Below are 16784 nucleotides of genomic sequence, written 5' to 3' on the forward strand. Positions count from 1 at the left end.
GACCATTTGACTATGGACCATTGTATTGATAAGAATTGCTAAGTCTTTCACAGGTGATTATTCTTGCAATATTGTTACTGTGTACATTGTTTTCCTAGTTCTTCTCACTTTTGATTCTTATAAGTTTTCCCAGGTGTTTCTAAAACCATCCTCTTCATCATTTCTTACAGAACAATGATATTTCAGCTAGAGTATGATTTTTAAAAGCCTTCTTGTTCCCGTTTTAAACCTTCAACAAGAATGCCATCAATGCATGTATAGAGTGTTCACATGAAAATTTTGTGCAGATGGAAAAGTAGTCATTTGGGCTGGTGGTTATGAACTTTTTTGGTAATAAAAAGATCTAAGATCTTTCTCTGTTGAAAATTAATCCCTTGACAAATTTTTTCACCTCCATCAAGAAGGTATATATTGGTCTAGTCCAGCTTTCCTTCCTACCTTTGTTTTCTTTAATACCTTTCCTACTTCTTCATGCAACATATCTGGGATTGTGAAGATCCTTTCCAAATGTGGTGACTACTGTCTTTTATGGCAAAAAAAGTTTGTTTATTTTTACAGATCTTTCCCATTTTTTTGTCTGTTTTACTTCCAGCTTCATCCTTAAGTGCCCTTGGGATGTCTTTGCTTAGTTGGTTCTCTCATCAAGCTGTCTGTAAATTTGTTTTCCCCTCTGCTACTCTTGCTGTTTTATCAGGCAACTCAGATCTTAATCTTTTCTCATCCAAGTCTTCCAGAATTCATTCCCTCTCCCTCAGGCCATGGGGAAATTAATCTGCTAGGGTTTTTTGGAGCTCTTTCTCTATACAGCAAACCATGCTTTAGCTGCACATTTCATCCACCCAAGACATCTTACTCTGCTTGCCATTGTTGACCCGTACTTCTCCACTGGAACCAGCATTCTCTGGATTTGAGCACACTAAACTTGAGATATAGACCTCCAACCCAGTTCTTCCAGAATCCATACCTCCAGTACTCAAAGAAATTAATATACTAACTTTTGGAGCTCCAGACCTCAGACCCAATCCAGATGATTGGTATTTAAGTATGTGCAAATTTGCCCACTTAAACCCACTTCAAATTTACAGAATGTCCTTGGACACCAGACTAGGGTTTAGCTTCAGGTGTCACAAAGCCATCCATCCAGGCCATTTTACCATCTGCCTATGGCTGTTGACCTGTTGTACCCCCATCCCCTTGTTTCTCCCTATTTGAATATAAGCTCCTTGAGGGCAAGGATTATCATTTTTAAAAACAATAGTTAGCACAGTGCCAGGTACATAATAGGTGATTTATAAGTCATTTTCATTCTTTCCCTCATCCTCACCACCTTTTTCTCCTAGTCTGATATAGTTGAAATAGTCCTAGACTTAGAGTTAGGTACCTAGTTTGGGTCCCAGCTCTGTCCCTTAATACTTCTGTGACTTTGGGCAAGTGAATAATCATACTTGCACTACCTACCATATGTGATTCTTGTACAGAAATTATTTATAAACCCTAAAGTACTATAGAAATGGGAGGTATCCCATTGGAGATGATAATCCTTGCCCCAACTCCCTAACAAGGCTTTTGTGGTAGAATGAGAGAATGTAATTGTTGAGCACTCTACAAAATATTTTTGCTTGTTTATTGTTCACATTTCAATATTTCCATGGATCTGTAATCTTCCATCAGTGTAGATCATTGATCCATGCCTTCTTGTCCAGTTCTTGTCCATGCTCTCTCATAGATAATTTAAATTTCTTTCCTTTTTTTATTGTGAATTTAGCAATCATCAACAAACACAAACATTTCAGTACACAAAGAACAAAAAAAAAGATTGTATAAGAAACTATGAACTTATGTACATTTAAAAAGTATATATTAAATTTTAAATGGTAGCAACTATATTATTGTGTCCTCTTCTGAACTTTATTTTCTTCTGTATTTTTTATGTTTTCTTTTTGTGTCTGTCACTTCTCACTAATCCACACCCCACACAAATATATCAAAGATCTCCCCAGTGAAAAATAAGTGTAGTCACTCAAACAAATCAGCATATTGGCCATATTTTTAAAAAAATGAATGTCTCATTCTATGCCTTTAGTCTATCATCACTCTGCCAAGAAACAGGAGGCATGCTTCATTATCAGTTTTTTAAAGTCATGATTGATTATTTCATTGATCAGGGTTTTGAAGTCTTTCGGGGTTATTTTCTTTTACATTATTTCACTTATCAGGCAAATGGTTTTCATATTTCTGCATATTTCACACTCTGGATTAATAAAATCTTACTGATTTTCTTTAAATTCTTCATATTCATTATTTCTTATAGTGCAGTAATATTATGTTCACATACCATCTTTGTTTAGCCATTCCCAAACTGATGGGCACCCTCTGTTTCCAGTCATTTACTACCATAAAAATGCTTAAACACACACACATATATGTATACATACACATAAATACACGTACACAACATGTATACACTCGCAACATATACATGCCTGTATGTATATGCATATTTATTCCATACGGGTCCTTTCTGCTATTCATTTCTTTGGGGTATATGCTTAATAGTGGTATTGCTAAGCAAAAGGTTTGTATGGTTTGGTTACTTCTGGAGTATAATGTATAATTCTAAACGGTTTTCCAGAATTGTTAATAGCTTCACCAATGGTGCCTTAGACATATTCATCCTTTAGCAATACAATACAGTAAAGCGTGAAACCTCAAAGTTGTTTTAATTTGCATTTCTCATATTTAGTGATTTGGTACCCATCGAGTTTTCACAGAGGACCTACCCTCGGTGATCTGTCTAAGAGATCTACCCATGGTGGTCTTATTTCAGTCCCAATATTTTATCCAACTACAGAAAACAGTTATGCACCCGGGCAATAGCAGAGCATTACATATAAAAGAATAATAGTAGGACAGTGGCTGTTTCTATTTGAATTCCATCGAAAAAGATGAGAATAAGATGACTAACAATAATAATGTTATACTAGTTTGATGAAAAATGTCGTCTACCCTCAAATCCTGGCTTTGCTACCTAGTGTACTACTGTGTGCCTTGGACCAGTTTCTTTTCTCTGGCCCTCAGCTTCCCTAAATGGTAAATTAAGGGGGTTAGGGTATTGACTATGGTATTTAAGTATTATACTAGGACTGCCCCTCTCCTAACCAGCCACCCCAGTCTGAAAGAATGAATTGCCTTCAGGAGCAGAGGCAAGCGGGGATGTTCAGTTATGAGAAGACTCCCCAGGGGGCGCGCTTCTCGGCTCTTCCACTATTCCACAATAACCCAGGCCCTAAATCCTCCCTAAGGCGTTTGGACTTCCGCTGCCCCACCGCAGGAGCCTCAAACCTGTCCTATGCGCATGCTCCATCTCTGTTAGAAGGAAGCTTGTCCCTCGACGCAGCCCTTAAAAGAGTCCAGGACCACTTGGGCGGTTGCTGGGAGACAGGACCCTCCTCCTCGAGATGATTGGGTAAATTTAAAAGGGGTGGGGTTTTGCGACACCTGACTGTCCTCGCGACATGGAGGAGCCGGAAGCGGATAGGAAGGTAGGCGTAGGAGCGGGGTTTTGGGTCTCTGGCTTTTCCGCGACGTCTGTTGCCTGCCAGGTGTTTATCAGCAGTTCAGTCAGCCAGAAAAAGTCCCGCGGCCCATGTAGGAATCTGGTCGGTCTGCAAACACTCACTCTTCCCCTCTCCCTTTCATTTTACCGGTTGGCAAACTGAGGCCCCGGGAGGGGAAGCAACTTACCCAGCATCACAGCGCGTCCGGGGCAGAGCCGGGGTTAGACCCCCGAGGTGAGCTAAATCCGGGGGTCTCTCTTCCCCTGCTTTTCCTCTCGGCCTCCCAGGACGGGAGCCTGTGAGCCTGGGCTTCTTACCTTCGCTTTTGCGTCGCAGACCTCACAGGCCCCTCCTCCAGACGTCTTTAAATGCAGGAGATGAAATACTCAAATCCAGGATTAGGAAGGACTCCAGTCCTACTGAAAGACAGTTATAACCATGTTCTCCCCATTCACATTCAAGGAGCCCAGGAGATCTACCCACGGACCTCCAAGTGGGCCCCGAGCTAAGAGCCCCTGCCCAAGGTGGAGGATGGGAGGAGGGCCTGGGACACGCGGGGCGAGTACAGCCCCGATTTCCGAAACTCTTGGTGGGTTTGCAGAGTTTCTTCCTCTACAATCCATCAGGAAGCACTTAATGATCACCTACTGTGTACTAGGCACTGTGCCGGGAGGATGAATGGGGGAAGGACGAGCGTGGAAGAGGAAAGAGCCCGAACAAAAATGTAGCGATGGGAACCCGGGTGGGGGTGGGAGTGGAGCAGAGTCGTGTTTGGGGTTGAAGAAGGGTCTGAGAAGGGGAGTGAGGAGAGGTGTTTTGTGGTAGAGAGGAAGCTCTTACCCCAGAGGGTTGTGGTTAGATTTCAGGAGGTCCTTGAACTGGCATGGGGGAGAAGGGGGCTTCGACGATTCTGTTTTCACTAACCTCTAATTGAATTTAGTGTTTTATTCAATTATGAATGTAAACTGCAAACATTCTGAGAAGGGGTTTCACCAGATTGCCAAAGGGGTCCGTGGCACGAAAAAGGTTAAGGTCTCTTGTTCGTGCATGATTTCACCTGTATAATTTTTTCTTTCTTTTTAATTAAAATTTTTTTTCAATGTAGCTTTATTTCGTTAAACTGTTAACAATTACATGTAAAATTTTTTTTAACATTCTCTTTTTTAAAAAAAATTTGTTTCAAGACTTCCAGCCCTCTCATACCTCCCCCATCCGTTGAAAGGACAAGAAATGATACAATTGTTATAATTGATAGACTATATTGATAATGTTAATAATTGTATTTTCAAGATATAATTGACATATTGCTTGCCTTCTCAATGGTCAAGGGGAGGAGCAGAAGGGAGAGAGAATTTTGGAACTCAAAATTTTTTTAAATGAATGTTAAAAAAAATTTGTGTTTTTTTTTTTAAAGCTCTTCTAGAGTTGTAGTCTGCACTGAAATATTTTGAGCAAGGGAGTAACATTGTTACACCTGAGTGTTAGGACACTTATTTCAGGATCTGTTTGAAAGGTGGATTGTTGAGGGGGAAAGACCAGAGGCAGGGAACCCAGATAAGAGGCTCTGTAATAGTCCAGGCAATGAAGTGACTATGATTAAAGGGGAGAGAATAGCAGTGAGAAATGTGGAAATGGGATGGACACCTATTTGAATGGAAGGGTGTTTGTGTGTGTGTGAAGGAGCTTTGTCCTTCCTCAGGAAGGTGATGTCATAGTGAATTGGATTTAAGTGAGGAGGGCTGTGCAAAGTCACCAGCCTCACTCCTCCAGAGTCATCTGGGTCCAGTGACAAGATATTGATCATGACTGGGTAGACCTTGGCCTTTTTAAGCTAAGGTCTTTACCAGGTCTCAGTTTGACTGAGGCAAAGGCCATTCAGTGATTGAGGATAGATAAGAAGTGAGGCAAAGAATGTCCTCTTTTAGGGAAAGACCCTCAGAATTTCTGGCCAAAACAGATACAATTGCTGCTGGGTTTAAGGCATGGTCCTTAAAAAAGAAATCTAACCTGTAAACTCCAAGATATCTTGTGAGTTTTTAGAGATCAAAATTTATATTTCTTTGGGCAGAGATTCCCTATATGGACAGAGGGGAACAGAGGGAAGGAAGGAGGGAGAGAAGGAGTTGTGTTGCCCAATTGGAACTGGGCAGTTGGGTCCCCAGTGGGACATCTACTCATAGATCATTGTTTGTCCTTATTTCTCAAAGAGAACCACGACATCAGATAGGTGATGTCATGACTTGCAAGTGAATTGGATTTAAGTGAGGGAGGGCTGTGCAGAGTCACCAGCCTCACTTTCTCCTCCCAGAGACATCTGAGTCCAGTGGCAAAACAAGAGTCAAGATGACTGGAGATGGCCTAAGATACAGTGGGAGACCTTGACCTTTTTTTCTGTGTGAAGGAGAGAGAAGAATCAAGGATGATACTGGGGTTGTGAACTTGAGTGACTGGAAGGATAGTGGTACCCCCAAGAGAAACTGAAAAATTAGGGTAAGAGGTGGATTTAGGGAGGAAGATAATTGAAGGAGTGGTAAAAAAAAAAAGTAGGAGGAAAGACAGGATAGAACAGTGATCTGGAAGCCAAGGGGAGTAGAGGGTACCAAGAAAGAGGTTTGGGGGAGGCATCCACCTGTTTAAAATGTGGAAGAGAAGTCAAGGTGTTGAAAAACTTGGGGAGGGTAACCCCCCATTGTATTTGGTGAAAAGAAGTTTGGTATTAAAGTGTAGAGAGAGTTGTTCTGGGAGGATAGTGCAGTTGGAAGCCACGTTGCCTGGAATTAAAACAGTAAAAATGCAACAAGTGTTTATACATACATACATACACACATGCCTTTGAAGAGGTTGGACAGCATATGTATTTTTTTCATTTATTTTAGTTTTTTAAAAAAGTTTATTTAGTTTACAACATTCAGTTCCACAATCCCTTGAGTTCCAAATTTTCTCCCCCTCCCTCTCCTCTCCCCACCCTCCCATGGCAGCATGCAATCTGATATAGGTTCTACGAATACCTTCACATTAAACATTAGTTGAGTTGTAAAGAAGGATAACCAGTAGAATTAAGAGCCAGAAAGAAGGAGCTAAACAAAACAAAATAAAAACAGAGCAAGTAGTTTGCTTCAATCTGCATTCAGACTCTGTAGTTCTTTCTCTGGATATGGGTATCCCTTTCCATCATGAGTCTTTTGGAGTTGTCCTATAGCCTTGCATTGCTGAGAGGAGCCTAGTCTATCAAAGTTAGTTGTCACAGATACAATGTGTCTATAATTGTGTATAAAGTTTTCCTGGTTCTGCTCTCCTCACTCAGCATTGGTTCATATAAGTATCTCCAGGTTATTATGCTGTCTGCTCCTCATTTCTTATAGCACAATAGTATTCCATTACATTCATATACCACAGCTTGTTTAGCCATTCTCTGATTGATGGGCATCCCCTTAATTTCCAGTTCTTTAGCATATGTATTTCTTGCCTTCTCAAAGGGTTGGGGAGGGAGTTAAGGAAGGGAAAGAATTTGGAACTGAAAATAAAATTAAAAAAAAAATTAGAAAGGAAAGATAATGTCTAATGAAAAGGTTCTTTACCTGAGTTTTTTGTTTTTCTTTGCTTTTTTGGAGGGGCATTTGAGATTAAGTGACTTGCCCAAGGTCACACGGCTAGTTTTTGTGTTAAGTGTCTGAGGTTGGATTTGAACTCAGGTCCTCCTTACTCCAGGGCTGGTGCTCTATTCACTGCGCCACCTAGCTGCCCACTTGGGTTTTTTTTTTAACTTATTTGAAAATATACATGTATAGATACAAAACTGCATTTTCAAGATGATTGGTTTCCTTTATAATCCTATCTATTTTATTTTATGCATTTAAAAACATTATTCTTAGGGTCCATCAGTTTCATTAGACTTAGAAAAACTGCCCAAAGGGGTCCAGGACAAATAAAATGTGAAAAAAACTCTTTGCTTCTGGTTTTTAATGAATAAGCCTTGAATTGTAGCCCCAACTTTTCAACTCTTTGACCTTGGGAAACTTATTTCCCCCTCTTGGCCTGTTTCCTTATCTGTAAAACTGAACAAGATGATCTGTCTGGGGGGTCTGAGGTTGGATTTGAACTCAGTTCTTCCTGGTTCCAGGCCCAGTGCTCTATCCAGTGAGCCACCTGGCCTCATCCTTCAAAAAAAAAAATTCCATTTGGTTAAATCTTTTGTCCATAGGGTTTTTCTTTTTTTCCCCACTTCATGCATATGCTGATTTTTGACTAAATCAATCATTAGAAGTTTTTTTTACAATCACTTGGAGTGGCATTTACTGTCAGTGTATGAATTAAATGACTGAAAGAAAAAAAAAGATGATCTATCAGGACCAGCCCCTAATTTCTGATTCAGTGATCTTTCCCTGCCTATGATGTGTGCATACTCCCTTGCCAGTAATGATTCATATTTCTTTAGTACTTTATTTAGTACTTTTTTTGTGAAAAACTTTGTGATATAGTACCAGTTTTTTGTATTGCTTTTTGGAGGGGGGAGGGCAAGGCAATTGGGGTTAAGTGACTTGCCCAAGGTCACACAGCTAGTAAGTGTGTCAAGTGTCAGAGGCAGGATTTGAACTCAGGTCCTCCTGACTCCAGGTCCAGTGCTTTATTCACTGTACCACCTAGCCACCAGAATACCAGTTTTTTTAAAAGCACAGCACAAGCCTGACCATGTCACACTCCTTCTTTCAAAAAGCTTCAGTGCTTCCCCGTTTACTGTAAGATAAAATATAAATTACTCTGGCATTTATAAAATATAAATTACTCTGGCATTTAAAGGCCTTCACAGTTTGGATTTGACATCTCTTTCCAGGTATATCCCCACCCCCTCTCACGACTCCCCTTCAACTTCTCCCCCTCCCCCCAGTTCTTATGTTCTAGCCAAATTGGCCTATTGAGTTTCCCTTACAGGATACCTCATCTGGCTCTCTGCCTTTGCCCTGTCTGAAGTGTCTGAAACGTACTCCTGCCTCACCTCAGCTCAGTCAAGTGTCACCTCTTATATGGGGCCTTTCCAGATCCCTTCTATTGTTAACATTTCCCACCATCACCCACATTGCTTTAAATGTTTTTCATATTTACTCATTTGTACATAGTATTATCCCTGCGTCAGGATGGAAACTCCTTGCAAAGAAAGATTGTCTTTAATTTTTTTTGTCTTTGGATCCTCAGAAGCCAAGCATAGTGTATGGCACAGGAAACCTGCATTTAATAAATGCTTTGAATTGAAGCCCAGTTGTTCTTTCTGCTATTCCACATTCCTGCACATTATCTATGTGACCTGTCACTTTCTCCAGAGACCTCGAGAGGAGGAAGATGACACAGCAGGGGGCCTGTCAGAGGATGAGGACTATGCGCCTTATGTGCCTGTCAAGCAGAGAAAGCAGCAAATGGTAGGGGGGGTGGGGCTGGCTGGGATGGTTTAGGGGTGATGGTGGGAAGGGATGTTCCCAAGGTCCATAGAAGGAGGAGGGGGTAAGAAATCTCAGCCTTCACAGCTTGGCAAGGTTGGTGATGGCCCCATTCCTGGGTCCCTCCTGCAGCTACAGAAGTTGCTACAGATGCGGCGGAAGGGAGCAGCAGAGGAGGAGCAGAAAGACAGTGGCAGTGAACCCCGCGGAGATGAAGATGACATTCCACTGGGCCCCCAGTCCAATGTCAGCCTCCTGGACCAGCATCAACACCTGAAGGAGAAGGCAGAAGGTAGCAAGGGTGGGGTGTGAGCATGCCAGGGGAGCTGTCCCAGGCTTCTAGGAACAGGAGGGAGGAGGAAAGGAAAAAGGGGAACTTGGTGTGGACATCAGGAACCCCCTTTGGGATAGATCTTCATTCTGCTCTGGTGGTCATTTCCTAGCTGCCTTGAGCAGATCCCCAGGTCTTTTAAGCAGAGGCTGTTTGTGGGAGAGGGAATTCCTGTCTAACTCTTAGTTGGATCAGACAATCTCTGAACTCTTGAGATTGGCTCGGGGCCTTGCTTACAGGTTCCCTCTGACTTATTCCCCAGCCCGGAAAGAGTCTGCCAAGGAGAAGCAGCTGAAAGAGGAAGAGAAGATCTTGGAGAGTGTGGCAGAGGGCCGAGGTAAGTCCAGCAGGCAGCAGGACACCAGAGCTACTTATCCAAGTCAGGGCATGTTTTCCAGGAATGAATATTAGCTGAGTTGGGACAGCCAGCTTCCCCAGGCTCCTGAGGCTGGAGAGGCCAATCCCTCAAGGTCTAGACCTTGAAGGGGGGACAGGCAACTGGAATCCCTTTGTAACATTGCTTCATTTGTCCTTAGCTCTCATGTCGGTGAAAGAGATGGCGAAAGGAATCACCTATGATGATCCCATCAAAACCAGGTACTAAAATCTGGAGTCGTAGGAACCAAGATTTGGAAGGGCCCTCAGTGGCCTGCTAGCCCAGAAATCCTCCTACAACTTAACAACAAGTGATCATCTAGCCTCTCTCAGAGGGCCTCTATGAAGGGGAACCCGCCACCTTGAGAGGCAGCCCCTTCCACCTTAGGACCCCTCTAATTGTTAGGAAGTCAAGTTTTCTGAAGTCAAATCTAAATCAGACCCTTTGCTCTTTCTAGCTATCATTGCTCACGGTTCTGCTCTCTGGGGCCAAATGGAACATGATTTATCCCTTTTTCATGTGATAGCCCTTCAAGTACCTAAAATCCCAACTCTTCTTCATTCTGTCTTCTCCACTCTGATTATCCCCGCTTCTTTCTTTATATGACATGGCCTCAAGGCTCTTTACCGTTGTGGTTTTCCTACTCTGAATACTTTCTGGCTTTAAAAGAGTTACCTTCTTAACCTGGGGCTCCCACAGTGGGACCATCGCCTCCCTATTCTTGAAAGCTGTCTTCTTTCCTCAGTGCAGCCCAAGGCTACATTGGCATTTGGGGCTGACTTGTTGAGCTTGCAGGCCACTAAAACTTCTGGATGTTTTTTCAGACAAACTTCCCTCTATTTCTCCTCCATCTTGTACTTATGAAGTCAGTTTTTTTTGTACCCAAGTCTAAGATTTGGCATTTACCCCAATTGAATTTTATTAGCTTCAGCCCAGGGTCCTTTTGTTACCAAGTTTTTTTCTTGTCTTTCCAGCTTAGTGTCTGAACCTGAAAATTTGGGGTGTGTATCTATGCCTTTCTCTAGCGAGCTGTGTGCCTTGAGATGGCAGCACAGTGGAGGGAACAGAGGACAGAATGTGGGGTCATGAGAGCTAGGGTTGAGCTGTAATTGGGGAGGGCTGGATGACTTGAGGCTCCTCGTGGCTGTGAGGTCTGTGATGCAATATTCTGTTCACTCTGTGATAGTGGGCAAGGAATTTCCTTTCTTGAACTGCAGTATCCAGATGGGGATAATAATACACTTCCCTACCAAGCAATGTTGTTATGAGCATGGCACGTTTGTAAATTGGAAAGTACTCTGGAACTGAATATTGTCACTATGTTTTTATGGTTGAGGGTGACCTTGAAGGGCTAGTGATGAAGAGGCTAAGGGGAGGGTGATGGATGTTTAAGGAAAAGATCAGCTTCTCAGCAGCTGGCATCAGTGCCAGAGCCTATCAGGGCTCACTGTGCTAGTCCGTAAAGAATGATGGAGGAGATAGAGAAGGAGAAGGCCAGCCATAGCCCCAACCCTCAGGGATCCTGCTCCCAGGATGGGGAAGGTCTGACTTTGTCTTTGGAGATTTGTCTGGGGCTCAGTTCAGCTGAAGGGAGAACTCTGAGCTGGTACCTAGAGGTATCACCCAATTTCCTTGGTACTGTCTTACACAGTTGGAAGGCGCCTCGATATGTACTGAGCATGTCTGAAGCCCGGCATGACCGTGTTCGTAAGAAGTACCACATCTTGGTCGAAGGAGAGGGAATTCCACCCCCCCTCAAGAGCTTCAAGGAAATGAAGTTTCATGCAGGTAGATTTCTTTTTCCTTTTTTTCTCTACATGTGGAAACATTATAAGGGCCCCCAAAATGTATTCTGATGTGCAGTGGTATCCTTGTGTGGCTAGGTCTTCCCTGACAGTCAGCAATCACACTGACTTGATGTGTAGTCTGTGGATAGCTTGACTACCTATCCAGGGGCAGAGGCTACTTCACACTGGGAGAAGCTGGTCTTGATCTGGACTTTTGCTGTTCTGTCCACAGCCATTCTGAGGGGCCTGAAGAAGAAGGGAATCCACCACCCCACTCCTATTCAGATCCAGGGCATCCCTACCATGTAAGTGTGGCCCCCTCTTTTAAGGAGTACACACTAGAAACTGGCCAAACCTCAAGCTTGGCAGAGTCAATCTCCTGCAGGACTTGGGGAAAAGCACCCAAAGAGGCCCCCCCTTGTTGGGTTTGATTCACAGGGCCACTCTCCTTCCCTTCCTCCCTTCTTCTCTCCTCCCCTTTTCCTATGTAGCCTTTCTGGCCGTGACATGATTGGTATTGCCTTCACTGGCTCTGGCAAGACATTGGTGTTCACTCTGCCAGTCATCATGTTTTGTCTGGAACAGGAGAAAAGATTACCATTCTCCAAGAGGGAGGGGCCCTATGGGCTCATTATCTGCCCTTCGGTAAGTAGGGAGGGGCTGGGGGGGTGCTCCCATGAGAGTGCCTTGCTAATAAGAGAACTACCCTGGTGAGAGCCCTGACAGGGCTGCTCCTAAAGGGTATAACAGGGGCTCCACGAACTCCATGTGTCTACTGTCGCTCACAGCGAGAATTGGCCCGTCAGACCCACGGCATCTTGGAATACTACTGTCGGCTGCTGCAGGAAGACAGCTCACCTCCCTTGCGCTGTGCCCTCTGCATTGGGGGCATGTCAGTCAAGGAGCAGATGGAAACCATCCGGCAGTAAGTCTAGCCATCCTAGATTCTGGCAGTACCTTCTGCCCTCATCTCCCCTGGTTTTACCTTCTAAGGCAGTCACAAGCCCTCCACCCCATCATCTTGAATCTATTGATCCCCCTTTCCTTTATGAACATCTGCACTCAGTTATATCAGGCTTTGGACATGCTCAGCTCAGACTGGACTTTTTCCAGCTGTGGAAGAAGATGCAGTCATGGAGCAAGTGTCCCTGGAAGCCAGTCGAGAGGTTGTTCCCCTCTGCACATCTTGTCCCTGGATCAGCCCTTGGAGCGGGGGCCTGGCCATCCTCATCTCCCAATGGGGCTCCCCCAGGCCTGGGGCTGGGCCCTCAGTCATCTCTTCCTTTGCCTCCAGGCTTGTGCACCTAATCTAACTCAGTTAGTAGTGGTTATTGACTGCCCAGGCAGCATCCTGTGTTCCCCATAGGGCAAAGGAAAGGCTGATCCTGCCTCATGCCTTTGACCCTTGATTTTAACTTCTCTTCATTTCAAGAAGCACTTATTAAGTTCCTGCTGTATGCAGGGCATTGTGCTAGGCTCTGGGGATTCAAAAACAAAACACTTCCTTCCCTCTCCAGTGGGGTGCACATGATGGTGGCCACCCCTGGGCGTCTCATGGACCTGCTGCAGAAGAAGATGGTGAGTCTGGACATCTGCCGCTACCTGGCCTTGGATGAGGCTGACCGAATGATTGACATGGGCTTTGAGGGGGACATCCGAACTATCTTCTCCTACTTCAAGGTGCCTTACCCAGAGATCTCTCCCCACAGTCCCACCCTCCTCCCAAGCTGTGGCCCCCACCAAGAGTCTTAGCTTGTGGAGATATCTCTCCCTTCCCTTTCTTTTGTGTTTCTGCACCCCAGTACCAACTTGGCTATCTCTTTCACTCCCTCAGGGCCAGAGACAGACACTGCTTTTCAGTGCTACCATGCCCAAAAAGATCCAAAACTTTGCTAAGAGTGCCTTGGTAAAGCCTGTCACCATCAACGTGGGCCGGGCAGGTGCTGCTAGCCTGGACGTCATCCAGGTATGAGGGGCAGACTTCCGTATCAGCTTCCTCTGCTGGAGTCAGTCCCAGGACTGGGGTTTGAGTAGTCATCCCCCCTCCCCCATCCCCATCCCCACACCCACAGCTGCACTAGCCAAGCTCAGGAAATTGAGTGAAACAATGTGTTTCATATTTGCCAACTTCCTGCCCACCAGAAGTTTCCTTGGGCCTGACCAGCATTGGCTCTGGGCAGGACAGACTTCCCATGGCCCAGCAGGGGGCTGACCTGGATCCCTCTGCCTGTGGGGAGGATCCAACAAGGTGGTGCTAGCTCAGTTCAGCAGATAATCAATCAGCCAGTATTTGCTGCAAGACAGCTAGGACATGGCCCTTGCCCACATGTGCCTTAGTTTAGTTGGGAGATTGCATACTCATGCCATTGTCTTTCCCTGCCCCAAGTCCCAGTGGCAGAGGTGTGGGTCCTTTGAGAAGGGACATGAGGGTACTGGTTAGCCTGGACTCTAATATTCTTCTGGGGGTGGGGATATACAGGAGGTGGAGTACGTGAAGGAAGAGGCCAAGATGGTGTACCTGCTGGAGTGTCTGCAAAAGACGCCCCCCCCAGTGAGTTTGCTTGCTGCCCCTTCATAACCTCCAGGGAGGGGGAGTGTTCTGAATGGGGTGGTGGGCCCTATTAGCCTGAGAGAGGGGTCATCCTTGTGGAAGAGATGGAAAGTGGTTGGTAAGAAGAGTCCCTGGGGCTCAGAAGCCAGGCACAGCAGCAGGATGGCTCCAGGTTCGGCTCCCAGGCTAGTGCTGGTTAGGTCTAGGTGTGACATGTGAGGCCCATCGGGGCAGGTTCTGATCTTTGCAGAGAAGAAGGCAGATGTGGATGCCATCCATGAATACTTGCTTCTCAAGGGCGTGGAGGCTGTGGCCATCCATGGAGGCAAAGGTGAGTGGAGAAGAGCCAGGATAAAGAAACTTCTCCTATAAAGGCTGATTCTGACAAGGTCATTATAGCCAGGTGGGGCTGCTCAGACAGGGTTGGTCAGTACACATTTATTATGCACCTACTATGTCAGACACTGGTAAGTGCTGGAGATGCATATAAGAAAGACAGTCCCTGCCCTCAAGAAACTTACAATCTCATGGAAGAAGACAACATACAAGAGGAAGCAGGGAAGGGGGTGGGCACAGCTGGTGCAGGTGCGATCATGAAGTCAGAACCCAGCTATGAAGACAATGTGGCTAGAAGGTTCTGAGGCCTCCTGGCAGCAGGGAGAGTTGGTGCCCAGAGTTTCATTTGTCCCTTTTATCCTTTGGGCTGCAGATAATTCTTCCTTTCTCCCTCTCCTCTTATCCTGTGTCCCATCCTCATCCCCATCCCTGACCCTGCTTGGCCATTTGAAGAAGAAGAACCTTTGGTTCTCCTGGCTCAGCCCCAGCACCGTCCCCTCCCTACTTCCTCCAAACCTTGACATCCCTCTCATCTTCCTTGCTCTTTCCAGACCAAGAAGAACGGACCAAGGCCATTGAGGCATTCCGGGATGGCAAGAAAGATGTCTTAGTGGCCACCGACGTGGCTTCCAAGGGCCTGGACTTTCCAGCCATTCAGCACGTCATCAACTATGATATGCCTGAGGAGATTGAGAATTATGGTGAAGAGCCAAGGGGTGGGGGGAACTTGGGGCTGCGGTCCTAACTTCTACCTTCCAGGGATGGGGTTTGGTGAGGATTCTCTTGGTCCTCCATCTCTGAACCTCATCTTTTCTGGACCCTCCTTTCTTCCAGTTCATCGGATTGGCCGGACAGGGCGCTCTGGGAATACGGGTATCGCCACCACCTTTATCAACAAGGCTTGTGGTGAGTCTCTGGCTCAGGAGGGAGGGGCAGGACTCTAGGAGGCCTCTTGGACCAGGGTGGAGTGGAGTCGAGGGAGGCGGTCCTTGGCAGGGCCCTGGGGTCTCTTGTGTGGCATGACGGAGGGCACTGGCCTGTGACTCAGGAGACCCCCTTCCACTTGCCATCCTTGTTCTTTATTAGCTATGTCCTGGCCAAGCAACCAAGTCTCTGAAGTCATCGCATAGAACATTTAATAAGAGACATGTCACCATCTACATCAAGGGTGTTGTGTGGGAAACACTGGGGGATACAAAAAACTGTTTTTAGTGTCCAGTCCAAACAACTCACTTAAGATAAGAGGAAGTTGAGGCTCACAGAGATGAGGCAGGTGTCCTAGGGTCCCCCAGCACGTGAGCAGCAGAGCTGGGACCAGAACCGAGGGCTCCCAGAATTCCCAGCCTGGGCCCCTTTCTCCTGTTTCCCCTGCTCCCTGTGTCAGGCAGATCCTGGGGTGGGCATTGTCACAAGGGTCTGTTTCTGACTGACCTGAGCCTCATGCTTCTTTCTCCATTTCTCATCTCAGACGAGTCAGTACTCATGGATCTCAAAGCCCTCCTGCTTGAAGCCAAACAGAAGGTGCCTCCTGTGCTACAGGTCCTACACTGTGGGGATGAGTCCATGCTGGACATTGGAGGTAATGCCTGGATCTGGGCTGCGGTGGTGTCCAGGGGACCTGTGGTCATTATGACTGTTCCCAGCATGGCTGCTGTGTGGAACCCCTAGGGAGTCTTGGATGTACTCCTGGGCTTTGTGGGGGAAGGAGTGGCCTCAGGGTTTGGTGACCCCTGAGGTCTCTTCCAGCTCTAAATGTCATCATCCTTTTTTAGGAGAGAGAGGCTGTACCTTCTGTGGGGGCCTGGGCCATCGCATTACTGATTGCCCCAAGCTGGAGGCCATGCAGACCAAACAGGTCAGCAACATTGGCCGCAAGGACTACCTGGCGCACAGCTCCATGGACTTCTGAGTCCCCCAGCTGGACTGGAGCCAGGAGACCAGGTGCCAGCAGCCCTCTAGGAGAGGCCATTGGGATTTTCTGCCTGGGCTGGCCCTACCCTGCCCTCAGAGGACTGCTATCTTCCACCTTTTCATCTTCTCCTTCTCTAGGGGTGCCACCTATTAAATCAGAAGTGCTGAGCTCACATGTCTATAATGTTTTAAGGGCTGCAAAGCACCTTTCTCAAAATAACCCTATGAAAAGGCAATGGGATGGCATGTTAACCCCATTTAATAAGAAACTCTGAGGCTCTGATCCTCTCAGCTGGAAATGTCAAAACCAGGATTTGAACCCAGGTCCTCTGGCTTCATACTGCATCTTAATGTGGAAGACATTACTTTGTGTGCTCTGACTCTGTCATTACCCATTCACAGAAGCCCTCTCCTCTCCTCCCCTAGCTCTTACCCCTCAGCTTCACCTTTATGGCCTGGAAAAGCAGGCTGAGGCAAGTACCAATTTCAATGCTTAGACTAGGCTG

The 16784-nt window shown here is 45.9% G+C and overlaps 1 protein-coding gene across 3 annotated transcripts; it reads left to right on the forward strand.

Moving 5' to 3' along the window:
- Positions 1–3408: 3408 nt before the first annotated feature.
- On the forward strand, positions 3409–16418 carry DDX41 (DEAD-box helicase 41). 3 transcript variants are annotated; one of them, XM_069077498.1, is made up of 17 exons: positions 3409–3542; positions 8873–8968; positions 9119–9278; positions 9580–9654; positions 9854–9914; positions 11345–11481; positions 11713–11785; positions 11972–12125; positions 12269–12405; positions 12998–13160; positions 13315–13446; positions 13960–14031; positions 14266–14362; positions 14919–15068; positions 15202–15273; positions 15836–15946; positions 16140–16418. In XM_069077498.1, exons 1-17 carry the CDS (start codon positions 3516–3518, stop codon positions 16274–16276), a joined length of 1854 nt encoding a protein of 617 aa, XP_068933599.1. In that variant the 5' UTR covers positions 3409–3515; the 3' UTR covers positions 16277–16418. The 3 variants fall into 3 exon arrangements, with proteins under 3 accessions (XP_068933599.1, XP_068933600.1, XP_068933601.1); XM_069077499.1 differs by having other exon boundaries at positions 12998–13058; XM_069077500.1 differs by lacking the exon at positions 3409–3542 and adding an exon at positions 3556–3791.
- The last annotated feature ends 366 nt before the right edge of the window (positions 16419–16784 follow it).

The sequence above is a fragment of the Petaurus breviceps genome, unplaced genomic scaffold (genome assembly GCF_028583685.1).
Source record: "Petaurus breviceps papuanus isolate PSGF00001 unplaced genomic scaffold, PetGlider_PUasm1.0 90994, whole genome shotgun sequence".
NCBI classification, from domain to species: Eukaryota; Metazoa; Chordata; class Mammalia; order Diprotodontia; family Petauridae; genus Petaurus; species Petaurus breviceps.

What these genes read in the sequence shown, in the direction of transcription:
- DDX41 (XM_069077498.1), top strand. Translation starts at nt 3,516, where the DNA reads ATGGAGGAGCCGGAAGCGGATAGGAAG. An exon ending in GATGATCCCATCAAAACCAG is followed by an intron (nt 9,915 to 11,344) that starts GTACTAAAATCT and finishes TGTCTTACACAG; the next exon opens with TTGGAAGGCGCCTCGATATG. An exon ending in TGAGGAGATTGAGAATTATG is followed by an intron (nt 15,069 to 15,201) that starts GTGAAGAGCCAA and finishes CCTTTCTTCCAG; the next exon opens with TTCATCGGATTGGCCGGACA.